This window comes from Pelodiscus sinensis, chromosome 8 (genome assembly GCF_049634645.1).
Source record: "Pelodiscus sinensis isolate JC-2024 chromosome 8, ASM4963464v1, whole genome shotgun sequence".
Lineage (NCBI taxonomy): Eukaryota > Metazoa > Chordata > Testudines > Trionychidae > Pelodiscus > Pelodiscus sinensis.
The window spans coordinates 28,601,927-28,629,523 of NC_134718.1; the positions used below are offsets into that span (position 1 = coordinate 28,601,927).

Here is a 27,597-nt window from a genome sequence, read left to right on the forward strand (position 1 = left end):
AAGAGGAACTAGGCTGGATTTCTTTCTGCCATTTTTTAGATGATTTGTTAGGATAATTTTAAACTAAAAAAGTTTGTTCATATTTAACTGGCAGCAGTTACTATTAATTGAACAGCTGGAAAGCTTCACGTTAGCATCTTAAGCTCATTTTTCTATTAATATTTCTTGTATATATACTAATAATTATCACCACATGAAGTACACCCAGTAGGTTAAATGCAAATAACTAAGATCACAAGATTAAACAAGCAAGTTTAAAATCTGACACAGATCAAGGACCACACCTAAGTCTCTCTCACTTATCACATACGTAGATATTCATATACAGGCAGTCCCCGAGTTACGTGGATCCGACTTATGTCGGATCCGCAGTTACGAACGGGGCCGTCTCCCTGGTCTCCGCTGCCCGCGTGTTCTGCCGCTTTGCTCCCCGTCCCCCTGGTCTGCAGACCAGGGAGACGGGGAGCAAAGCAGAGCAAAGCCACGGAGCCCGAGGGCAGCAGGACAGCCACGGCGCGTCTGGGCTGTCCCGCTGCCCCCGTGCTCCGCGGCTTTGCTCCGGACGCCTGTGGTACAGCAGCTGGGGCGCTGCCGGTTGGTCCCGTAGTGCCACTCTGGGCGCTACTGGACCAACCCGGCAGCACCCCAGCTGCTCTGCCCCAGGCGTCCTGATTCAGCCACTGCTGGTCAGTTTCAGCAGCGGCTGAATCAGGACGCCTGGGGCAGAGCAGCTTGGGTGCTGCTGGATTGGTCCAGTAGCGCCGCGGAGCGGGGGCGCTACTGGACCAACCCAGCAACACCCCAGCTGCTCTGCCCCAGGCGTCCCCAAGTCAGCCGCTGCTGAAACTGACCAGTGGCTGACTACAGGAAGCCCCTGCCCCGGGCTTCCTGGAATCAGCCGCTGATCAGTTTCAGCAGCAGCTGACTTGGGGATGCCTGGGGTTCTTAAGTTGAATCTGTATGTAAGTCAGAACTGTCCTCCAGATTCAGCCGCTGTTGAAACTGATCAGTTTCAGCAGCGGCTGAATCTGGACGCCAGTTCCGACTTACATACAGATTCAACTTAAGAACAAACCTACAGTCCCTATCTTGTACGTAACCCGGGGACTGCCTGTATTCATTCTGAATATCTGTAAGCACACACACAGTTCCCCGGTGACCCCCTCTGGCCGGATGCCTTGTGTGAGGATGGAATTCCATGGAATGAGGTTTAACTGTTAATTCGATCTAAGGGGTTTATCTCGGAATCGCACTTCTCTGCTGCGTACAGACGCGGGCAGTTATTCCGGGCTAGTCAGTTTCCAAAATGGTGACCGCCTGGGAACATGCTAATGAAGCACAGGATATTTAAATCCCGCCCTTCATTTGCAATTTCGGTTGCCCTCATTAACCTCCCTAGTTCAAACTAGGGGGCTAGTATAGGCATACCCTTACAAACTCGGCTACCTCTCTGAAGCTTAAGATAATAATGTTACAACATTTCATTACCGAAAGCTAGGGTTGCCAGGTGTCTGGTATTGTAGCGGACAGTCCGGTATTTGCATGCTTTGTTCGGTAAAAAAAAAAAAAACAGAAAATACTGGACATGCATAATGTCCGGTATTTTCTGATTTTTCCGGCTGCGCACCAGACGGAAGCCTGGCGTGGGTGGGGGGAGCGGCTGGGAGTCCCAGCTGGGAGGCGAGGCTGTGATTGCTGGGAGCCCTCAGTCGGTTGAGCGTGAGGAGGAAGGGAAGCTTCCTCCTCGCCCATGCGTCGCCGGGAGTCTGTGCGGGACAGGCAGCAAGTGCCCAGGTAAGTGCTGCTCCCAGCCGGGCAATTTGCTCACCCCCCCCCTTCCCGGCCGGCCGGTTCTCCCCCACTTCCCCTCCTGATCGTCCCTGGCCAGCCCCCCTGCACCTCCCACAGTTCTGCTTCCCGCCAGCCGGTTCCTCTTCCTGATCAGCCCCGGCCAGCGCTGCTGCACCTCTCCCCACCTCCGTCAGCTCTGCTTCCCGCCCCCCCTTCCTCCCAGTCCCCCCTTCTTCCCGGCCAGCCCCGCGGCCCCCGACACTCCCGCCAGCTCTGCTTCCCGCCCACCTTTCCTCCCAGCCCCCGACCCCCCCACAGCTGTGCTTCCTGCTCCCCTCCTGGCCGGTCTCCCCTCCCCCGATATCCCGCGGGCAGCCCCGTTCCGCCTGGCTCCCCCACCCCACGACCAGCCCTACTTCCCGTTGGCCCCCCTATCTCCCCCGGCCAGCCCCCCCGTTAGTTGTTTCCAGGCCCCCCCCTTCCTAGCCAGCTACCGCTCCCTTCCTGGCCTGTCCTCCCTCCCTCTCTCCCTCCCCCCCCCCACATGAAGCGTGTCCAGGTTTTTGGTTTATTTTTTAAATGAGTACCTGGTAACCCCTAGCAGCGATCCAGTCCTTGGAGTCTTTTTTTTTTTTCCCCAACAACTATGGTCCCCCCCCCCCCTTTTTTTTCCTTCAACAAAATTTTTTCCAGGTGTTTTTTTTTGGGGGGGGGGGGGTGTTTGGTATTTTAGCATGGGTGAAATTATTGCTTTTTGAGCAGCACATAATATTTTGTAACTTTTATTTTTCTCAGGAAAGCTCATGATTCCTGACATCTTTCATTTGCTAAGTTGCTCTGTAGTGTGTTACATATGGGGAACACACAAACTTAATGAGGATAGCAACTCAGCAAGAGATTGTTTATGTGTTTCTTGGATTCCCTTACTGTGTACTTCTTTCATCTCTGTTCCAGATTTTGATCTGGTCTAGTAAACAAGGTTACAGGTTCAAAACCCAAGGTTAATTAGTTTTGAAACTGAATTAAGTCAGTGTGTTTTTTCTCTCTGTGTAGAGTTGAAATGTTTTGGTGGCCTAAGAAATATGTTGCTATATTTTATACAACTGCATATAAGTAATTGGAATATAAAGAATATTTTGTAACTAATGTCAATTTTTAACTATTGCATCTAAATTAATTAGATCTGGAGCTATTTCTAGTAGTAAATGTGCTTATTTAAGGAATACTGAGTCTGAAACTGTCAACTTATGTGTTATATTATTATTTGATCTCTATTATAGTCATTTCTATAAATCCTGTGCTGCTACATCTTAGGAAGAATGTCTTGCATTCTTGGAAGGATGTTTTGTCCGTGAAGCAAGATGGCTTTGGAAACTTACCTGTTGTCTGTTACTTACTCATCTCATGCTCATAATTCAAGGACTGTGAGAGCCTGTGTATGATTTCAGAGATTTGTTTTCAGTGGTTCTGAACACTCAAATTCCATTTGAAGCTGTAGCAGCTCTTATGCTCAGCATATTTGAAATCCGTTTCTTTATTTAAAAAACAAACCCATAGAAATGCTACCATGTGCAATACATTTAAAGATACTTTTGATTTTTAAAAAGAACATGAAATACTGCTTGAATTTTGTTCTTGGTGTTTTGAGTTCTTTTTCATTGAATTAGGAATTTCTGAATGGCAGACTTTAGCAGTATTAACCCCCAACTCTGAATAAAAGCTATCATTTGTACTCAGTCTTTCTTTTTTGTAGGTCTTTTCGTATAAGACTATAGTCTGTGTGTTGCAGAATACTGGTTTTTAAAAATACGCATTTCCATTATCTTGTGTAAATAAGGAAGCTACGATTACAGTAACTTAGTATTATTTTGAACTTATTTGAACAACTGATTCCTAACTCATAGCAACTTATTTCAGTTACAGGAGGCCACCGAGTTCTGACCTCCATGCAATTACAACCATTTTTGTAAGTGCGGAAGGGGCCGAAAACCCCTGACTTACGTCCGTGGCCTCACATTTATGACGGCACATGGTGCCTATCGTAACGAGGGTTTGAGTTATGACGCCCCCGACTTGTAATACTTCCCCAGGAATCAATCGCGTCGCAAGTCAGGAGCCTTCTGTATTTATTTAGCTAGTTTTAATATGTCTGTGCCTTGTTGTTCTGGAGGATGCTGACTTTCATGACCAATGTGAACAGATGCATTTCAGTTGTGAAAATTGTGAATATTTGTTGAAGGCCCCTGTGGAATTCAATAGCACTTCCAGATGGCTCTTGTTTTGCCTGCCCTCATTAACAACATGTTGTAAATGAAACCATACCCTTTCTTTTTTAAACTGGTGTAAACCAAGGGAACTTCACAGCTAACATAGGTCAAAGTTTGTGGTATTGGTTGGAGTTGTGCAAAGCAAGGTAGCGATAACAAGAAATACAATTCATTGCATTGCCTTCATGTGTAAAGATATCTAACGAGATCAAGACTTAAGAAGCTAACAGTAGAGTTACAATACTTCTAATAGCCTTGGTTTGTAAAGATGCAAGTAAAACCAGTGCTCCCAAAGCAGTGTCATCTACACAGACATGCATGCTTGCTTTTTTGTTAACCCTGTTTTTAAAACTGTATTTTATTGTAGTGGATGTGACAGACTGACAGTGTCCTGAGCAAACCGTATGGAATTAAGATAAACTGTCCTGAATTAAGTTAAACCTTCTTGAAGTAGGATTAATACCTTTGGGGTACATTGTGTTAAGAATGCAATTAAGTATGCGTGGTTGTGGAATTGTATGTATTTCCATGGGGAGGGTGAAGAGGAGAACAGCAGGGGATGCTGAAGTAAATTCACTCAGGTTATATCTCCAAAGAACCCAAATTTCTGGAAAAATGCACATACACAAATTCACACTGGGTTTTCCAGGCATTTTAATGCATTTGCTTAAGTTTTTTGAAATGTTACCAAATGAAACCTTGCTCCCTTTGACATTACAACACATACATTCTCCAATTGGTTGGATCAGGTTGGTTCAGGCAGAAACTGAGACCATTTTGAGACAACTTGAAGTTTCAGAGCCTGGCACAGATACGGCATTTATATCAGGAGCAGAAGAAGACTGTAGACACAAAATGGCTGTGTAATTCTTTCCTTTTGAAGAGAGCCTATTCAAATGTTTCTTTCATTTATAAAAAGAAAAATGCACTCCTTTTGTTGGGAAGATACAGCTGTCAGATGTTAAGAGATGTGCTACTGCCTGATTAACTGAATGCAACATAAAATCATCCCCAATTATCAACCAATCAGAGTAGCAATTGCCTTGCACATTCAAAAGCTTCAGAGGGAGACCGAGTTAGTCTGAAGTGGGTTGTGCCCACAAAAGCTCATGATACCATCTACATGTTTTGTTAGTCTTTAAAGTGCTGCAGGACCATTCATTGTTTTTTACGTTTTTCCAGAGTAGCAGTGTTGGGAAATGGTGCCTCTCTCATACCTCAATTATGAAAATCGACATCTGAGATCAGGGTTTTTTTTAAGGGAAACTAATTGCAAAAATATCCCTTTTCAAATGTGATGTGATGTTTAAATTAAACTTTTGTTCTCATGATTCCACTAATGGACTGAGTCCTTTTTTAGTGTGCAAAATCAGCATGCCCTGATTGAAGTAATTAACAGCATAATAGAAGGGCCAGGGCAGGGGGAAGCCTGTCTTAGCCCCACCATGCAGCCAAATTGCTAGTGGCCAATCTCCAAGCTTGGCTAATAGAAGCCTCCAGGAGATCAAGCCCAATTCCAGGAGACTCCTTGCTGGTGTTCCATCTATTTTTTTTATCCATGTGCAGAATGAATTCTGTTATCAAGCTTCAGGAGGTAGCCAAGTTAGTCTGTACAGGATAAACTTAAGAAACAACCAATAGTCTGGTAGCACTTTAAAGGCTAACAAAACATGTAGATGGTATCGTGAGCTTTTGTGGGCACAGCCCACTTTTTCTGTTAACAAGATAACGTGCAGGTGCGCACCACCAATAAAAACCCAAAATGTAGATACTAGATAGATAGTTAGATATAAAATTACCAGAGGGATAATTACTTTAATCAGGACAGGTTACCTTAGGCATTTTAGAACTCACTACTTAAAGAATTAACTTTAAGCATAAGAGAGAAATAAAAATTATGAAATGCACAGACCAGTCAAAAATTTAAAATAACACACTGTGAAAGAAGTAACAAAAACAAGACAAGTATGTGTTGGGTCCGGAGGTTAGTGTGAAAGGTAGAGTGTGAGTGAGAGACAGACCCACACACAGTGTGTGTGACTGATGGAGATGGACATTGCCTCTTTAAATATGCTGAGCATAGGAGTAGCTGCCAGCATGTTCCCTCCATCCCTAGCCATCTCGTGCCCCTGCTCTGTGGAGATAGGGTATTGAGGTGGGAGGAGGGAGACATCCTAATATCAACAACCTCCCTCCTTCTCCCCTGTCCTGCATAGCAGGCAGAAAGCTGGGGGCAGCGGCGGATTTAGGGCAGGGCGAGCGGGGCGGCTGCCCCAGGCCCTGCGCTTCCCGAGGCCCCGCGCATGCGCCTTGGCACCACAGCGCATGTGCTGTGTCAAAGGGGGGGGCCCTGCGAAATTTTGCTGCCCGGGGCCCCGCGGTGCTGCCCTGGGCCCCACGGCACTCTCATCCACCCCTGGCTGGGGGGTTGGGCGGCCTGGAAGAGGCCAGCTCCAAAGCAGAGAGCAGGAGCTGCACAGCAGTGGGTGGAAGGGCAACTCAAGTGCCTGTACTTTATAGCCTCCTGGCCAAACCAGTCAGGATCACCTGTTGGAGGCTCCAGGATCTACTGGTTTATGACCAGTGATTTTTAGAATATTACTAATAACCGCTAAAGTTCAGAACATTATTCAGCAATGGTGAATGTCTGGTGAAATGTTTTGGAGTAGGCAGTGATGGATAAAATCATTTGTTTTATTCTGTTTTGGCTTCTTGTATGTTGATCTATTGGAGTATAGATTAAATGCATGTGTAGTGCGGAGTTGGCTGTAAGCATTAGGACACTTAAGATATTGGAGCAGAAGGTTAAGGGGGAAAGGTATATGTATAGACATTCTTGTAATGTAACAAGCTCATCCCATTTTAAAACCATTAGAACACTAAATAATGCTTTGTTGCTAGTTTGGCTTTGCAAAGCTGCATTTCTTTTCCAAAATCTGGTCTTGCCCTGTAGCATTTATATTCTAATACTGGACTTCTGAGATTTACTTTTTTGAAATGGACAAATATATTGAAATTCCATTAAATCACAAACTTCTTCAGTTATTACTAGGAGAACATTGCAGTAAATTTAGTTCATCCTGGAGAACATTTGGTAGGTACAGCATTTACTAGGGCTCATTGATTAACCTTCATGATTACACACAAGTATCAGAGGCAGCAATTCAGGATGGGAGAAAAAGATAGAAGATGGTATATGCCTAGGGAATAGGGTGCTCACCTGGGGAGGACAGGGTCGTGGGTTCAAGTCCTGCCTCCCTGGGTTGGGTCAGGACAGCCAAGTACCAGGCAGCCCTGGGGCAGGCAGGATAAGGGGCCTTCCCATGGTAAGGTGGTGGGGCAGATTTCTGCATGGCCTAGGGCAGTGGTCTCCAACCTTTTTACACTCAAGATCACTTTTTAAGTCTCAGAACAGGCGAAGATCTACCACCCCTCCCCTTCCTTGAAGCCCCACCTCTTCCTTGAAGCCCCGCCCTCTCTATTCTCCTGTCCATCACTTGCTATCCCTAGCCCTTATACACGCTGTTAAACAGTTTATTTTTAAATTATGCAATATATAAAATTAAAATCACATGTTTATAGTTATGAAATAAATGGTCTGTTTTTAATTCATGCTATTTAAATGTCAAATGAAGCATTTACATGTATACATTTTGTTCTCTGCTATTTTGTAAATCTAAAATCAAGTATTGATAATTATATATTTTTTCTTCCAATAACAAAGTCTCAGTGTGACACCTGTGACTGAACAGTATCTGCCAGTGTCTTGAAGTCTGGGTTGTAGTCTGAGATTGCTAGTCATATACAGTCCATCAGATGGGCATCTGTGATCCTGCGCTCAGCCTGGGAAGCTTGCTCCAGCACAGCTGGAGCTAGACGCAGCCTCCCTTGGCTGAGCGCAGGGCAGCCAGGCTGGAGGGAAGAGAAGTAGCTGCTCGGCCAGCTGGCCATGGCGCTCAGCCAGGGTGCACCAAGCTCCACCTGGGCAAGCGCAGAGGAGAAGCCGCCGATCAGCTGGAGCGTGGGGCAGCTTCTTTCAGCTGAAAGCCACAGTCAGCTTGCTGGGGTGTTTCAGCCCTCCCGACCTCCCAGCTCCCACCATTCCTCACAGCTACTCACCTGTGTTGTTGCTCAGTGAGTAGCTGCTCCTCAAATGAGGAAATCTAATGTAAATGTACTGCACAGGCACGCAGTTCAAAGAGGGCTCAAGAGCTACTCTTAGAGCCCCTGAGAGCTACCAGTAGATCGCGATCTACTGGTTGGTGACCACGGCCTTAATGGATCTTGTGGTCATGGGACAGTTTGCTCAAGGTCCGGGACAACACACAGGCATACAGCAGAATATCTATCAAAAGTCACAATTTATTTGTTTAATTGCTTGAAAACCCTACTTTACAATCAAGATTTCACCTGAAAATCTTCCAGACACTCAAAATTCTTGAAAGGAGGTCTGTGGATATCACAACATTCAGTAAAATGGCATAAATACACAGACATGCACAAACTGTACTTCTGTTTTGTACAGTCCTGCTAAACACCTGTGGATGTATAGGCCTGGTCCTGCAAACATTTATATAAATGTTTCACACGAGTAGTCCCAGTTAAACTGATTTAGGATTGAACAAAATGGAAGCATGCAGATATGTCAACCATATGCACAAAAATTTATACAATTGCAGCCCAAGGAACAATGCTCTTGCAGTCAAGACTTAGGCTGTGAGACTTAGGATGTGTCTACACAGCAGGGCTTAACTTGAAATAAGCTATGCAAATTGAGCTACGTCAATTGTGTAGCTTGTTTCAAAATTGGGAATGTCTACACAGCACTTATTTTAAAATAGAGCACTCTTACTCCGACTTTCCTTACTTATACTTACTTACTTCGAAATAACTGCCTGTTGTGTAGACACGGACTAAGTTATTTAGAGATAACGCTAGCTCTTTTGAGATTTGGGTTCTATTCATGGTTTGACATTAGTCAAGTCAAACCAGTTAGCCTCAGTTTCCCTGGGAAACTGGGTATAATATTTTCCCCCTTCGCTGACAGGGATAAGGCCAAATACATTAACATTTGTAGCAAACTCTGATACTACAATAATAAATAGGATATAAAAACCTATAACCTATTTCTTTGTTGGAGTTTTCTATTTTGCTTTTGTCTGTTTTACAATTTTTTTCCATGAAAAATGGGTTGCCATGCTAAAGGCAGGCAACATAGCAAAACACGTGTAATGCACAGATTTGCCTTCTGATAATTATTTTCATGTGTGTTACTATTCATGTACACCCATGAGAGAAAATACCACTCTACAATTACAATTTACATATTAATGCTGCTTGAAACAGCAGCAGAATATTTAGCACATTTGTAATGCAGATCACAGATTGATACTACCAGAAAAACACATTTTAATTCAATGTGTAGATCACTGTGCTGTTCTACCACTGAAATAAAAAAAATTAAAATATGAAGAAAAACAGAACACTTTTAAAGCAAGCATAGAGGAGATCATGGATAACAATGTAATAATACTGACTGACCTACTTATTAAACTCTGTTGGATTTATTTTCTGTAGATGAATGCTATTAGAAAATGCATTTAAAATATAGAATCCTCATTTTACAGAAATAGGTTAAAAAATTACATTTTGTGGAAAAATGTTCCTTTCCTACGTTTTGTGCTTTGTGTTCTCTGGGTCTGATCCTGTACTGCTGAAGTCAATGAGAGTTTCAAAGTTTACATCATGGAAGCTGGATAAATCCATTTATGCATCAGAACTTGCACAACACAAAGCACCACTTCATTTCCAAAACATTCCTCTTGATAAGACTAATTGTCTTGATGTCCTTGTAGTAGATACAAAAAGATTTGCTTTGACCCAGAATTAAGGAACCTGTCACCAATCAGTTAAAATACATACCAACACTATAGAGTGCTTAAATACAATACTGTGTCCATCTTGCACAGATTAACTTTTACATAGGCATGTTTACTGACTCCAGACCTTCAAGTGGTTTTACCAGTCTACTCAAACTCATCTGATTAAATGGATACGCATGATACCTGAGTACCTTTTTGGAGTGTGTACTGGCTCGGAATGTGGGAAAGTCATCTGTAATACAAGCCTTAGATAACAGCACTGAGGGAACAGAAAAGCCTTCAGATACTCTTGACCTATGTAAAAGGATTTTTTGTTCCATCTCTGTAATTTGGTTGGCTTACTGGGTCTTAATAGTACATGCAAGGGGTGGGAGGTTTTCTGCTTATTTAGGCATTAAAAAAATACTTATGTCCACTTTCAGTTCTGGTATAATTCCAGGGAAGTTAATGAAGTTACACCTCACCTTGTATCAAACCTCAACTTAGCCCTTTGTTTTAAAAAACCTGGTGTATTAGGAAAACAATGAGTATTTCATTCTGGAAAGAAACAAAAGAGTTATTCATATTTCCTGATATCTGTTGTTTGACACGGAATGAACACTGTGAGCCAGGTGAAATGCAACATCAACATTTCAGTTATCCTTAGTGAAAAGTACCTATGCTTTCACATTAAACAAACTGACCCTGCTAAACATCAGTGCGTGATATCCTTGCTACAACTGATTTTCTCGGTTTGCTACATATTTTCATAAATAACTAAGGGTATGTCTACACTACAGCATTATTTCGAATTAACTTATTTTGATTTAGTTAATTCGAAATAAGCTAATTCGAAATAACGCATCTAAACCCAAAAACTAATTCGAATTAGCGTTTTGCTAATTCAAATTAGCACGTCCACACTGATTGGACGGTGGGTTGCATTTAAGGCCAGCTGAAACCGGTTCCAGCAGGGCATCAGGTCAGTAGTTGCTTAGTGTGGCTGCTGTTTGAGGCTATCTGAGGCTCATGCTTAAAGGGACCCCCCCTGGACAGTCAGTTCTCAGCTTTTCCGCTTGCTTGCCTACCTCGCCGAGGGACAGCAAAGCGTTTTCCTCTCTGCCTGTCTGTTTCAGTCGTTCTCATTGGGGACACCACAGCAGTTGACACCATGGAGCCAGAGCTGCCCCTAGTGCAGTTTTTGGATTTGTTGCTGCAAGCCTGGCAGCAATGGCTGGAGGCTGCCTGGCACCATCTGGTGCACGTCAGCCTCCTACTCTTCTCCCTGGCCTCTCTGGGGGCCATGGAGATGCCGCAGCAGCGCCTGGACGCCAGCGCGTCCTGCCGCATCTGGTGTCTGGACACCAGCAGTGACTGGTGGGACCGCATCATCCTGGAGCGCTGGGGAGACCAACAGTGGACCCAGAACTTCAGGATGAAGAAGGACACCTTCCTGGAGCTCTGTGAGTGGCTCGCCCCTGCTCCGCGCAGAAGGGACACTCGCATGAGGCCTGCCATTCCTCTCCACAAGCAGGTGGCCATCGCCCTGTAGAAGCTCTCCACACTGGACAGCTACCGATCCGTTGGGAACCAGTTCAGCATGGGGAAATCCACCGTCAGAGCAGTGCTCATGCAGGTACGGCACTCACCGGCCACTGGACCAGGGGAAGGAGAGGGGACTGCAAGGAGGGGATGGGCTGCCCCAGGGAAAACCGGGGGGAGGAGGCAAAAGTGCCCTGTATGGGAGGGTTTGGTCTGTCCCAGCTGTACTACACACTGCCCACATTGGCCAGGATCGCAGTGGGGGTTGCTTCTGGGAGTGGGGTGCGGGGCAGTGCCAGGGAATGAACACTCCCAGCAACCGGGGTACCCCAGTGATTCTTGGTTTTGTGTCTCTCTCTGCAGGTGGTCAAGGCCATCAACAGGGTGCTACTCTGCAGGGTTGTCTGCCTCACCGACCTGAACGCAGTCATCCAGGGCTTCGGCGCCCTCGGCTTCCCCAGCTGCGGGGGGGGGGGCGATCGACGGGACGCACATCCCCATCCGTGCCCCAGAACACCAGGCCTCCCTGTATATCAACAGGAAGGGCTACTTCTCTGTGCTCCTGCAGGCAGTGTCTGACCTCCAGGGCCAGTTCACAGACATCAGTGTGGGCTGGTCCGGCAAGGCACACGACGCACAGGTGTTCTGCAACTCCTCCGTGTGCCAGAGGCTGCATGCTGGGACCTTCTTCCCCGACCGCCACATCAGGGTCAGGGACGTGGACATGCCAGTGTGCCTGGTGAGGGATGCGGCCTACCCCCTACAGCCCTGGCTGATGAAGCTGTACACAGGACATCTCAACCGCTCCCAGCAGACCTTCAATGCCAGGCTTACCAGGGCCCGCCTTGTGGTGGAGGGGGCCTTTGGACGCCTCCTCACTCTTCTCGACCTTGCTAAGCACAATATTCCTCCCGTGGTGGCAGCATGTTGTGTGCTGCACAATTTATGAGAGAGGAAGGGGGAGGCTTTTCTGCCAGCCTGGATGGCTTAGGAGGAACACTTGGCTGGCCTGTACGTGTAGCCCCGCACCGATGCTGTCCGGGAAGCCCAGCGGGGGGCCATCTGGATCTGGGAAGCCCTGCAGGAGAGCTTCCAGGTGGAGGAGGATTGAACTCACTGGCATGCCCCACTGCGGCCTTCTTCCACTCTCACCTCCTTCCCCTTTCTCCTCCCTAACCGCCCTTCCTAATGTAAAATAAACACACCTGTTTTGCCAACAAATATGTCTGTTTATTTTACAGAACCGAGGTGGGGGTAGGGGAGAATGAGAGTGGGAACGGGGAGGGGGAAACATGGGAAGAGGGAGCTGGAAGGGGGAGGCAAGGGGAGGAAGGGAAGGGAAAGCTCAGGGTTTGGGGTCTTGCTGGCTCTCCCGTTTCGCAGCACTGCAGGTGCAGGGGCGTCGGGGGGGGGGAGTGGGTATGGAGTGTGGGGTAGGAAGGACGGGGGGGTGGAGGAAGTGGGAGGGGAGCCAGGGGTGAGAGGAGGAGTGAGATGGGCTGGGGCAGACACAGGGGCTGGAGCAGGAGGAGGCAGGAACCTGTCCACCAGGGTCTGGAGGTGGCCTCGGAGGGCACGGCCCTGCTCCGCCATTGCCTCCAAGCTCCACTGCCACAGCTGCAGGTCCTCCCAGACCCAGTGCTCCTGGTTGAGGAGCTCCTGCCCCAGTAGCCACAGGTGCTGCCACTGGTACTCCTCCTGGTTCCGGGTGCGCCTGCTGGCCCGGGTGCGGGTGGCTGGTCTAGGCTGGGTGGTGTGCCCCGCACTTGCAAGTGCTGTGGCTGTGGTGAAACAAGAGCAGTGGTCAGTTCTCCTTGGTGACACAGTGGGTGAAATCCAGCCCCCCTCTGCAAGGCAAGGTCGGTGTGTGGGGAACCGGCCAGGGACCCTGCATCACACTCAGCTGCTGCTCCATGGTGGGCAAGGCCCAGGCGCACGGTCCCTGGGCTCCCTCTCTTTTGCCTCTTTCCCCAACCTCCAGGTTTAGCCCTAGCATAAATAGGCACAGCTCCATTAACAAGTACGTTTTTTCTGCCTTTCCATAGACACAACCTATTTGCCATTGTGGGCCCACATACACAGTTCTCTAGATGTTATGTGGGCTGCACCCACACAATATATATACTCCCTGAATGGGCTTCAGTTGTGGCTGCTTAGACCACCAGTTGTCCTCAGACTGCAGGTTTAGAACTTCTGTATATGGTGATATAACGCATCAGCAAATAAACATACCTTTATGCACAATCAAGGAGTAATTATATTTACAGGTAAAAGACTTAGGAAATTTTTAAGAGGAAAAAAGCATTGGTGAAGAGTGAACATAGAAAGTTGCGCAAAATGTTAAAAAAAACCACTGATTTGAAATGTGATACAGATTAATAAAAGATGCATTTAAGTATAAACATTCTGTTTCAGGAGGAGGATGGGCATCATGTGGAAAGGAGGTTGTAATGATAAATTTAATTATTCAATTAATGTAATTAAGCATTTGTCATAAAATCCTTATGTGCCACACCTACTTTGAGATGTGTCGAAGTTTTTGCTGATATGAACTGTAATAGTTTAGTCTTGTATAAGAAGATACAAGATGACTGATGACTGGGGAAGTTATCCATGTGCCTACAGTGTACGTGAGCTTTGTTAGGCAGCAGATTTTAAAAAAAGAAATAGATACGTTTATGGAGGATAGGTCTGTTAATGACTATTAGTAGAATGGGCAGGAATGGTATCCCTAGCCTCTCTTTGCCAGCTGCTGGAAATAAGTGACACGAGGGCTACGTCTACACTGGCATGATTTTCCGAAAATGCTTTTAACGGAAAAGTTTTGAGTTAAAAGCATTTTCAGAAAAGCGCGTCTAGATTGGCAGGATGCTTTTCCGCAAAAGCACTTTTTGCGGAAAAGCGTCAGTGGCCAATCTAGACGTGCTTTTCCGCAAAAAAGCCCCGATCGCCATTTTCACAATTGGGGCTTTTTTTGCGGAAAACAGTACTGTGCTGTCTACACTGGCCCTTTTGTGCAAAAGTCTTTCGGAAAAAGACTTTTGCCCAAACGGGAGCAGCATAGTATTTCCGGAAAAGCACTGACGATCTTACATGAGATCGTCAGTGCTTTTCCGGGAATTCAAGCGGCCAGTGTAGACAGCTGGCAAGTTTTTCCGCAAAAGCAGATGATTTTGCGGAAAAACTTGCCAGTCTAGACACAGCCTTGATGATTATCTATTCTGTTCATTCCCTCCGGGCACCTGGCATTGGCTGTTGTCGGAAGACAGAACGCTGGGCTAGATCCTGTAAGGCTTTTCTGATATTGAGAACAAAAGATGCAGATAAATTTCAACATTATTAAAGTGAAAATTTAATTTAAAGCATTAAAAATTGTTTACAAACTTGTTGGGTGGCAACTTAGCATAGCTGATTGACTTCTGGGAACTTACTAATCTGTGTTAAAACAAAACATTGCATATTAAATATAAACATATTTCAAGAACTATTGATTATTACAAAAACTGATATGCTTTTATTCATGTTTATGCTACAAATATTTGTAATAAAATTATAAAGTGAGCAGCATTTTACACCTTGTATTCTATGTTGTAAGTAAAATCAATATATTTGAAAATGTAGAAAAACATCTAAAATATTTATAATAAATTTCAATTGGTATTTTATTTGATAATGCAATTAACTGATTAATTGCAATTTTTTAAATCATGTTTTTTTGAGTTAATCGTATGAATTAACTGTGATTGGCAACTCTACCGTAAAGCTCTTTGGCACTGGTTCAGATAAAGTGGTCTTGAAATTTGAGAGAGCAATGGTAGCAATTTGAGCAATGGTAGAAATTTGGGAGAGCAATAGACGGTCTTTTGGTATGTTTCTTTTCTCTTCCATCCCAATTTTTTCAGGTTTTGAAATACAACTCACCTATTAAGAGAAGTTGCTGGTGTTTAGCTTTTTGCATAGCTCTTCAGAGAAACATAGATTCTACATTTTAGTGAATGTAAGCTATCATTCAAACAAGCCAGAATTTGTCAAACATCCTTTTCTCTATTTTTAACTCCTCTCTTAACTTAGCTTATGCAGTATTTTACATTGAATTAAAAACACCTAAGGCAAATCTCATGTTACTTAAAAACCTTTTTTTTCTTTTGTTGTGAACATCAGTGCATTACCACCAGCTTGCCAAGAGTCTTATTTTTATTCCTTGAAAAATATTCTTATTAGTTAATTAATAAAAGAGCAGGGAAGGGGAGAGCAGAGAGTGACTCTGAGACAACACAGAAATATAAAGGAGAGGTTGTGGTAGTGTAAGTTCTCATTTAAGTGGCTATTGCATGAATTGTAGTAACTAAACAATATCCCAAACAAGCAACTTTCTTTCTTTTTTTGCATTTTAGGTGATGTATCTCCAATTCACATGAATCCTATTTCTCAATCCCAGTTTGTTCCTTTGGCAGAAATTCTTTGCTGTGCTATATCTGATATGAATGCAGCTCATGTTATTGTTACCCAGGAAACATTAATGGATCAGTTGGTGAAACATTATCCAGGTAACATGTTAATAATTTTTCCCTTCAGAAGCTAAAAGGTTGTAATTCTTATATTGCTGACAAGTGCATGTGAACATGTATAACAATATGCCTGAAGCTAGCAAAATAGAAGAATGCAATTGAACAGGAAATCATAAAGTAATTTATACATCCACGCAAACTATCGTTGTAAATCTACATACAGTGTGGTAAGATGTATTTTATTTGTATATAGAATTCTTCCTACAATGTATTACTTTACACTGAGAAATAGAAAGAAAATAAGAATGCTGTGAAAGTATATCAGTGGCTGAATTCTAATGAGTGAGAGGTTATGGAAATTAAAAGAGGTTCTAAAAGAGGCCAAAAGGTACAGAGCTATGAAAGTGTGGCATTCCTAATTGGCGATTCTGAACCTTTTAGTCCCCCTTTTGAGTGGATGGAAACATGAGATTAAATTTATGTTGGGAGTGTGGGACTTCATCCTGTTGAAGAATCCATGTTAAAGGTCTGGTCACAGTTATGACTGGCCTCAGATTTGGGTTTGGAGGCCAAACATTTCTTCGCCCCAAAAAGGAAATTTTAAATTAATCACTCAGCCTAGATCAGTGGTTCTCAAAATGGGTCGTGGGCCTGCCTGGGTAAGTTGCTAATGGGCCCACACTGCTTTATTTACCTAAAGTGTCTGTAGCCAAATAGCCTTGCAGTTCCCACTGGCAGTGATTCGCCATTTCCAGCTAAGGGGAGCTGCAGGAAGCTATTTTGTCTTTTATCTTACTTAGCCATTTACTTATGTTAGCCCAAATAATCCAGTATGTCAGCCTGCTGATCTAGTAACTTCCTAATTCTGTTTTCCAAAGAAGGAGGCCTCCCTCATGTTTACTCATGTCAAGCCTGGCCTACATCTGGTACCCCAGAAAGTTTCTTGGTCTGATAGTTGTCGCCTCTCCTGATCCTCAGTGCTCCTCTAGTCCTGCTTAGCATACAGGCTACTCTGATAAGCAGACACCTCTTGCTTATTTGCGTCTAATACAAAATTAGAGGTTTCTAACTACATAAGCTTTGAGTGTGTTACCATAGATTAGGCTAGAGTCCTGCCAGGAACCTGAAATAAGATTAATCTGAAATCTTAAAGCCCCTGCTATGATTTAGCTCAGATGGAAATGACATTCTAAATACTTGTAATAAATGAATGGATATCTCACTCTGCAGACTATTGGTGACAAAACTTGCCATCTATGTTAGGCCTTGTCTACACTGGCTGGCTACGTCTACACTGGCATGATTTTCCGGAAATGCTTTTAACGGAAAAGTTTTCCGTTAAAAGCATTTTCGGAAAAGCGCGTCTAGATTGGCAGGACGCTTTTCCGCAAAAGCCCTTTTTGCGGAAAAGCGTCCATGGCCAATCTAGACATGCTTTTCCGCAAAAAAGCCCCGATCACCATTTTCACGATCGGGGCTTTTTTGCGGAAAACAAATCTCTGCTGTCTACACTGGCCCTTTTGCGCAAAAGTTTTTCGGAAAAAGACTTTTGCCCAAACAGGAGCAGCATAGCATTTCCGCAGAAGCACTGACAATCTTACATGAGATCGTTAGTGCTTTTGCGGAAATTCAAGCGGCCAGTGTAGACAGCGGGCAAGTTTTTCCGGAAAAGCAACTGCTTTTCCGGAAAACGTGGCCAGTCTAGACACAGCAGCTTTGTTTTACTAGAAGCTTTCATTCTCACTAGGCAGGACTGCAGGGGCATGAAAAACCTAGATCAGCCCACCCACCCCGGTTTTCACTAGATTGTCATGGACTATGTCCCATGATTGAAAAGCCTTGATGGAAATGGTAATCAGCATGTGGAAGTTGAAATCTTGTGTTTATTCATAATTGAATAAATGCAGAGGAGAATTGCTGTACTGGAGGTAGTTGGGCATCCTGCCTCCAACAGCAGTCAGTATCACATGCATCAGTATCACATGCAACAGTTGATATGATGGACCATTATGGAATAACATACCCAGTGGGAGCTCTTTGTAACTGCTGTTATTTATTGGGTGGCTGCACAGTTTATATCTCTCATAAATATTTTATCCTATTTAATGTAATGAGGACATCTTCAGTTACCATGTAAATGTTTAATCCTTTAAAAACAGTAACAGAAAATTAACACTGATTTCCATGAGCATAGCTAGAAGGGTCACACGTTCCTGTTCTTAACACTTTAAAAGTTCCAAATCATCTTTCTCTTGTGTTCCTATTTAATATTAGAACAAAGCCAATTGAAATATGGCTGGCTCCTTTACTTCCTCCTTTTCAAAAGTTGGCTTCTTTTACAACACAGGATTTGAGGTTGAGCAAGATGAATTGTTATCTGGCCTTTGCAACTGAGATTGGTAAATTCAAAAGAGAGGTTAGAGTAGATATCTCAAACTCATGACTTACTGGCCTTCTACAGCCCAAGCAGTTTCACAATACAGCCTGGGAGTCCCTGCAGCCTGGGGTATATATATCCATATACGTCCCCTAAGTCCCGCTCTCCCTATCCATTGCACACCCTTCCCCCAAACCCTCCCTCATGAGGGAAGCAGCCTTGGGATTTACTGGGGGGTGGGGACTTGAGCAGGGTGGTAGCAGTGGTTGGGTTCCCCAACACTCATCACAGTTGCAGGAGTCACAGGGAAGTGGAGTGTAATGGGTCTGGGACAGTGACATGGCCTTCCTCTGACCTGGAAGAAGAAGGTGGGCAGGGCCACCTTCCCCTCGCCCCGCCCACAGGAAGCTGGAAGCAGGGGTATAAGAGCTCAGAGCTCAGTTGGAGCCTGGCAGCCAAACAGGCCAAACACCCAGCCTCAGCTCCCGCAGTGAAGGGCCCAGCTACGCTGAGCCCGACAGGACGACTGGGTTGGGCTGCCAGGACCCCTGCCGGCCCTTGACAACTTGCCTGGACCACGGAGACTGCTGCCATGTCCCGATGACTTGCTGAAAGGACCCCCACCGGGCCCTAATGACTGGACCAGTCCTCCTGGGTCTGGGATAGTGACATGGCCTCCCTCTGACCTGGAAGAAGAGGGTGGGCGGGTCCACCTTCCCCTCGCCCCACCTACAGGAAGCGGTCCCTGCCTGAGCCGGAGCCAGAAGCAATGAACACACTGCCAGCACCTCCATCCCTGGCTGACTCTGAGACGCAGCACCTGAGCCAAGTAGGCCTCCAGGGTGAACTGGGAAGCAGCCCAGGAACTGCCGACCCCAGGGTGGTTGAGGAGTTGGAAGTCGGGTGGGCAGCGCGTTGTGGCTTGGAACCCCACTAACCCACCGACCTGGTTGGCATGTTGCGGGCTGGATCCCTGCCGACCCAGTGGCCACCATGTTGTCACTGTCAGTTCCCCCTGTGGAGGCAAAACCCCTGCGTTTGTTGGCTCTCTGCCAGCTAGGAGACCCAACCCCTGACCAGTTGGGACTCGGCTGGACCCTTGAACTGTTGTTGAACCCCCCCTCCCGTGTAAACTGTTGGCTTTCTGCCCTGCCCTGACTCGGGTGGGCCTGATAAACTGCTTAGTTATAGACTTGTGACATGGCCGTTCCCTTCAACGGACAATAGCGGGAGTCAGTGCTGCCTCCTGCTGACGTGGTCCTTTACAGAAGCGAGGCTGCATCCCTCAGGAAAGGAGGCTCGGAAGTAGAAGTACAATGGCAGGAAGGGGTGGGACTTTTGGGGAAGAGTATGGACACACCCTTCCTGGGTGCAGAGATTCCTGGGTCAGACTGTGAAACTGCTTGGATTGAAGATATCCCGCAGGCTGTGAGTTTGTGACCCCTGTGTTAGTATATCTTTGCCCTTTACTGGAGAAAATTCATACATGCTACTCTTCACTGGATTGCCTATAGATAAACCTCTTTATTTTTAGTTTAAATCAATTTTTACCAAAAAATCCTGTTTTATAGAAAGCATTATTCTGTTTTTTTCCAATTTTCATCTTACTTTTGTATCATTCAAGTATATTGAAAGCTTGTTTTATTAGGAAAATACAACACACTGCATGAAATATGTGTTACAATAATATATTAATTTGTGAATATATGCAAAGCTGCCTGTTAGAATCATAGAATCATAGGACTGGAAGGGACCTTGAGAGGTCATCGAGTCCAGCCCCCCGCCCTCAAGGCAGGACCAAGCTCCGTCTACACCATCCCTGACAGATGTCTATCTAACCTGTTCTTAAATATCTCCAGAGAGGGAGATTCCACCACCTCCCTTGGCAATTTATTCCAATATTTGACCACCCTGACAGTTAGGAATTTTTTCCTAATGTCCAATCTAAACCTCCCCTGCTGCACTTTAAGCCCATTACTCCTTGTCCTGTCCTCAGAAACCAAGAGGAACAAATTTTCTCCTTCCTCCTTGTGACACCCTTTTAGATATTTGAAAACCGCTATCATGTCCCCCCTTAATTTTCTTTTTTCCAAACTAAACAAGCCCAGTTCATGAAGCCTGGCTTCATAGGTCATGTTCTCTAGACCTTTAATCATTCTTGTCGCTCTTCTCTGTACCCTTTCCAATTTTTCCACATCTTTCTTGAAATGTGGCGCCCAGAACTGGACACAGAACTCCAGCTGAGGCCTAACTAGTGCAGAGTAGAGCGGCAGAATGACTTCACGAGTTTTGCTTACAACACACCTGTTGATACAACCTAGAATCATATTTGCTTTTTTTGCAACAGCATCACACTGTTGACTCATATTCAACTTGTGGTCCACTATGACCCCTAGATCCCTTTCCGTCATGCTCCTTCCTAGACAGTCGCTTCCCATCTTGTATGTATGGACCTGATTGTTCCTTCCTAAGTGGAGCACTTTGCATTTCTCTTTATTAAACTTCATCCTGTTTACCTCTGACCATTTCTCTAACTTGCTAAGGTCATTTTGAATTATGTCCCTATCCTCCAAAGAAGTTGCAACCCCACCCAGTTTGGTATCATCTGCAAACTTAATAAGCGTACTCTCTATCCCAATATCTACATCACTGATGAAGATATTGAACAGTACGGGTCCCAAAACAGACCCTTGCGGAACTCCACTTGTTATCCCTTTCCAGCAGGATTTAGCACCATTAACAACTCTCTGACTATGGTTATCCAGCCAATTATGCACCCACCTTATCGTGGCCCTATCTAAGTTATATTTGCCTAGTTTATCAATAAGAATATCATGCGAGACCTCTTGCTTTTAATGTATTTATAAAAGGTCTTCTTGTTTCCCTTTATGCCTGTAGCTAGTTTGATCTCATTTTGTGCCTTTGCCTTTCTAATCTTGCCCCTGCATTCCCGTGTTGCTTGCCTATATTCATCCTTTGTTATTTGTCCCAGTTTCCATTTTTTATATGACTCCTTTTTTATTTTGAGATCATGCAAGATCTCCTTGTTAAGCCAAGCTGGTCTTTTGCCATATTTTCTATCTTTCCTACACAGCGGAATTGTTTGCTTTTGGGCCCTTAACAACGTCCCTTTGAAATACTTCCAACTCTCCTCAGTTGTTTTTCCCTTCAGTCTTGCTTCCCATGGGACCTTACCTACAAGTTCTCTGAGCTTATGTTGAAGTAAGGGTTTGTATTAGTCCAGAAGATATACACAGTAAAACAAGCATGCAAACAAGATCTGAAGTGCATAAGCACCTGAAAGTGCTGATGAATCTCACACTTACCACATACACATACCACATGTCTTGTGATTGGTGTGGTCCAATTATTAAATATAAATATAGGCTAATAGTTCTAAGTATACAACAATAAACTGTATATTCAAGTGAAAGTTTTATTTGGGGATTAGAGATATATTGTTTTCTTACACTTAGAGGTAACATTGTGCATTAAGTTCTGTTTTAGTTCTACAGCAAACCACATTAATGCTTTGAATTGTGTGTATATGAAATAATCCCCTTCCCCCCATTTTATACACGAAATAAACATCAGATAATATTTACCCCCAAAATTATTAATAGTTCTTGCACTGATTTTCATCTGATTTGTTTTTTGTTGTGGTAATATACACTGATAAATTCCCAGGGAAAATTAAATGAACTGAAAATGAAGGGTCCTAGCTATAGAAGAGCCCTTCATGTCTTTCACAGCTGCATGAGGATTTTTGTTAGTTCTGTGTTTGGGGTATTTTTTTGCGTTTTGTCAGCTGATTGTGCGCTACTTTTTTAAAATTTTGGCTCTTAAAGTTAAGCATAGTGACGTTTCTTTAAAACATCCAGTTAAGAATTGTGTCACATAATAAAAACTGTATAAGTTTTTATTGCTAAGATTTGATTTTGTACTACTCAAATTCTTAGTAGCTGATTGATCTTAGACTCTTTGTAAATCCTTCATACTTAATCAGTATGCTTTTTGTATGGCTTAGTCACTTCCAAATGTTACATTTCAGTAAACTACTGTTCACTTCTAACTTTTCACGATTGTATGTATTAACTTATATCGGATTGAAACATTTATATACTATATCTTTATTATAGGTATAGCAACTCCCTCACAAGAAATTCTATATAGTGTGCTTGGGACTCTAATTAAAGAAAGGAAGATATATCACACTGGAGAAGGCTACTTCATAGTGACGCCTCACACTTACTTTATCACAGATAATGTCAGGAAAGAAAATAAAAAGTTCCCATTAGAGGATAATTGCATTCTACTGCCGTCCACCTCTTACCTTGTAAACATGGAGAGCCGTGGAGATCTATCAAAAGAAAATATTCCTATGGTATCTCATTACAGATCCTGCCATTGTTTCCTTGCTCAGGCTACAGTCAGTGAACAAAGACATCAGCAGTTAATTAGCCATGAACCTAATGGAAGAGGTCAAAAAGGCTCTCCTGAGTTGAAGCCCATAGTTCAGAATCAGCCTGAATTTACATCAGTTGAGACTCATTCATGTGACACAACTAAGTCCTTAACTTCAATGAAAGAAAAAGAGAAATGTAAAAAGTTTGGCCTTAGTCTTTTCTGGCGTAGCACATCTAAGAAAGAAAAACCTAAAAAAACGTATTCCCCTTTTTCTGCCCAGTTTCCTCCTGAAGAATGGCCAGTTAGGGATGAAGATAATTTAGATAACATTCCACGTGACATTGAACATGAAATCATCAAGCGTATTAACCCTATGCTGACAGTAGATAACTTAGTTAAACACACAGTACTCATGAAAAAATTTGAGGAACAGAAAAAATATATTAGTAAAGGCACCTCAACCGAAATGTTGGGAATTAAGCAAAAACATATTTCAAAAGGATGCATTTTTAAAAAGCTAAATAAAACAGCAAAGCATCACCAAAAAGTTCAATCCAACAAAGAAAATCAGATAAGAAAAACACAGAGAAAATCTCAAATCAGTGAGATCATGTCAGAAAATGACAAACAGGAAAAATGTTCAGGGTGTCTGTCATCATCACATGTTACAAATGAAGTTGTAGCTCCTGAACAGCTATATAAGGATGCAACAGTTAAATCCCATTATATATATAAAAAGCAAATTAAGAATCCTTTTCAAGGTCTACCATGGAGAGAAAAACTTTCTACAAAAGGGCACAAAAGTCAGAAAAACAGTCAATTTAAATCCAGGATTCAAAAGCAAGATTTTAATTTTCAAAGGTCAAGATCTTTGGATTCCTCAAGAATCTTTGACCGTGAATCCATACGTTCAAATGTTGAAAAATGCAGTGACAATGCCAAGCAAAACAAATTATCCCACATTAGCAATTCTTTTGTCCAACCCATCAAAAGCCATTGCAATGGATGCTCTAATTTTCCACAATGCTGTACTTTACAAATAGATGATAAATGTCATTACTCCAGAGAGAGTAGCCTTTCTGACTGTGTTTACAGAAGAGCATACAAAAAAGTTTTTGATATTCCAAAAAATAATGTATCTTATGTTGAAGATATGTTTGAGTTCAATGAAGAAATAAAATGTCCACTAAGTTCAAAAGATACCCATCAGTGTGAAAAACCTGCCATCATATGTGAGCTAGATCAAACATCAAGTCAGTTTAAAAATGTCAGTCTTTCTAATGATCCTGCAGCTGATAACCAGATTAAACCATCTGAAAATGGTGCAAATCAAGGACAAAGTGCTGACAAAAAGAATGAACTCATGTTTTATAACACTACTATATGGCCTGAGTCTATTAATCGAGGAAACGGATTTACTGATGATCAAACTCTGTATCAAAAACTAGATGGTTATGATGATGTTGACGCATGCAGCTCATTATATCTTGAGGAGGAGGATTACTCTGAATCCTATAAACAGCTACCCAGCCACACCATTTCAGAAACAGGAGAATGGAATAAGGTACTACAACAAATAGGAACTGAAATATTTATTGGAAACCGGGGTCTTGATATGCATCCTGTTGAGTGCAATGCTACGATAAATAAATTAGATTCTTGTGGGTCAGTGGATGGCTCTCAAGAGTGCCAGAAAATAAATCTTCCGGGAGAAAACTGTTTCCATGATCAGCTATCTCAGTTAGTTTACAAACATCATGAAAAGGAAGTTGACCTTCCTAAACATGTTCAGGCTTCAGTTACTGGTGTCAGCATATTTGATTTCTGTAAAAGAAACGAGGGTGACTCAGATGCTGAAACTTTGCAGAACACTCCCAATGATACGAGAGAAAAATCAGCAAGCTGGACACTGGGATCGCAGATGATGGAAATGAGGGAAAATAATGGAAAAAAGCAACTGCTTCTTAATAGTACACATACTACAATTTCAGGGCCAAATGCCCAACAAGCACCAAATAACTTAGAAGGAACAGAAAACCAGAGCATTACAGGAGACAGTGGAATTGATTCTCCAAGGTAAGAACACATGTCAATTATGTTCTTCTTCAATAAAAATAAATAACTAGGGGGCTGCGCCCTCTGCTTGCTATGCTCGCCTGCCTCCCTCCACCCTTGCTGCTTTCGCTTCGCTGAGAGAGCCTGTGGACACTGATGATGTCATTCTGTCATCCGCCAGGAAAAACTTATTTATTTATATATAGAGATAATATCATCATCAGATTTAGGTATGTTTGCTGTAATAGGTAACAATTGCCATGAAGAACTCCACTGCCAAAGTGCACTACAGAAATACTCTCCAAAAAGGTAGAGTTAAATTATCTTTCCTATAAATCTTTCATATACTAAATTAATAACATATGTAACAATTGTTCCTCTGAAGCAAAAAAATATAATTAATTCTGTTTTACAGAAGGGGGAACCAAGACACATAGGCTATGTCTAGACTGCAGGCTTCTTTCGAAAGAGGCTCTTTCGAAAGCATCTTTCGAAAGAGCCTCTTTCGAAAGAGAGCGTCTAGACTGCACGGAGAAATTTCAAAAAAGCGGCTTGCTTTTTCGAAAGAAAGCATCCAGTGAGTCTGGATGCTCTCTTTCGAAGAAGCCCTATTTACATTGAAGAACGCCTTCTTTCAAAAGAGGAACTTTCGAAAGAAGGCGTTCTTCCTCGTAAATTGAGGTTTACCGCCATCGAAAGAAAAGCCGCGTTCTTTCGAATTAATTTCGAAAGAACGCGGCTTGAGTCTGGACGCAGGGGAAGTTTTTTCGAAAAAAGGCTACTTTTTTCGAAAAAACCCCTGAGTCTGGACACAGCCATAGTAGTTAAGCACTTTGCTAGGAGACACTGTGGCTTAGTAATTAAAGCATGTTCCTGGTAATCTGGAGGCTTGGGTTTTGATGTTGACTTGACTGTGTGATGTTAGGTATGTTGCTTAACCTTTGTGTGTCTCAGTTACTCCATATGAACACTAGGGATAATCATTACTTAAAATAGATGTTTTGAGGTCTAATTAAACGTGTAAAATATTATTCAGACCAGTGAGAGTTGTTAAAAGATTTTAAATGTTCTGGGGTCTCAACCTTGTGCTCATTCCGTTACCTGTGACATGTGTAGCTTGTGTGACTGATCCCACTTTTCATAATTTTTCACAAATGCATGTAATCAGAAATGGTTTGTGAAAAAAGCTTGTGTTTTGCATGCTTACCTGCAAAAACAATTCAGGCTTCTAAATTTTCACACACATTTTGAAAATTCTGGATGTTTGAAATTGGAGGAAATACTAGTAACACAAGGGCCTGAAGCAAAATCTATGCAGCACAGGACTGGTTTGAGGCCTAGCTAACAATAGTCAAGAGCTTGCTAACATAAAGCAAAGTTAAGCTGTGAGCAAGAAGCAGGTCACTGCTCACAGAACTTGGCACAAACAGGTTGAGAGTGTAAAACACTAATTGGTAATAGACACAAATGTAAAAGAGTAATTGGTACTAGGTACCAGTTGTAAAACAGTAATTGATAGCGGGCACAGATTGAAACCACATTCTAGAAGGATGGTAACACCTCGTTAAAAGGACCTTGGTACCCACACACTTCCCAAAGATAACAGGGACATATTGACTCAGGTTCAGGAAGGAGTCTAAAAGGACAGTATGGCAGATGAAGATGTTTTGATCAGATCACCATGTGCAGGGTGATGGTTGGTATCTAGATAACATCAGAGGATGGCACCCTGACACATCAGGAGTGACGTGTAACTTTTTTGTATCTGTATATAAAGTGGTGTCTTGGAGGGTTGTCTTTGTCTGGCCTACAGGGTAGTGATGGATTCCATGTTACTGACTGAGCCATGTCCATTGGCGGGGGGTACATATGCATAGTTGTTCAGTAGAGTCTATTGACAACTATTACTATACTTTGTTGGACAATAAACCTGCCTGGGTACTTTCGTAGTCTTTGAGGGCAGAAAAAGACTGTGTTGATTGCCTGCATAAAGTCAATACAGTACACAAGAGGAGCATCCACACATGCAGCTGAATGGTTATCACTGACAGAGCCGGAGACGTGTCAGGATATCACGCCAGTGAATTCTGACTACTACTGAAACCATCTTTTAAATACTTGTTTAAATTTTTGAGAGGGACATTCTACTCAGCTCTATTTGTAATATCAAATCTTATAGTTCTTATTTAGACAGAATTCCTAATGATATCAGCATGTGTTTTGGCTGAGCAAATATTATAACAGGGATGGATAAACTTTTTGGCCTGTGGGCTGCATGGGATACCAAAGCTGTATGGAGGGCTAAGTAGGAAAGGCTGGGCCTCCTCAAACAGCCAGGCATGGTCATCCTCACATCCTCCATCCCAGGTCAGGGCAAAATCTGGCCCACCAAGCCACCAGATCCAGCCCACAGAGGCAGTGGGGAGCCCCAGGCAGGCTCCCCTGCTTGCCCCACATGCTGCTCAGAAACTCGGCTGCAGGGCGCTTTCTCTTTGAGTGCGGAGGGGAGGAAGGACGATTCAGATGCTGCTCCCACCCCCAGCACAATCCCATTGACTAGTTTCTGGAAAGACACTGGCCAGTGGGAGCTGCCTGTTTGAATAACAGGCAGCCACAAAGTACAATCCTTCTGCTCACTCACTCAAGCACGTGGCTAAGCAAGCAGAAATGTTTTAAACTCTGCAAGCCTTTAGCTCTGCAAGCAGGCAGGGTGGTAAGTCTCCTAGCGAGAGCCTGCCTCTGGCACCTCAGCCCCTCCCTTCCTCAACCCTCTGCCCCACACTCCGGCC

The 27,597-nt window shown here is 43.6% G+C and overlaps 1 protein-coding gene across 2 annotated transcripts in view; it reads left to right on the plus strand.

Annotated features, from left to right (window-relative positions):
* The window catches only part of STOX1 (storkhead box 1), a 33,511-nt gene that overhangs the window by 4,767 nt on the left and 1,147 nt on the right, over nucleotides 1–27,597 (plus strand). Inside the window, exons 1-3 of one of the 2 annotated variants that reach the window (XM_075934933.1) lie at nucleotides 1,590–1,794; nucleotides 15,856–16,008; nucleotides 22,486–24,829. In XM_075934933.1, the coding sequence (XP_075791048.1) occupies nucleotides 15,876–16,008; nucleotides 22,486–24,829 (2,477 nt within the window). In that variant the 5' untranslated portion in view covers nucleotides 1,590–1,794; nucleotides 15,856–15,875. Of the gene's footprint in view, nucleotides 1–1,589; nucleotides 1,795–15,855; nucleotides 16,009–22,485; nucleotides 24,830–27,597 lie in introns of those variants that run through there. The other variant, XM_006125246.4, reaches the window with a different exon arrangement.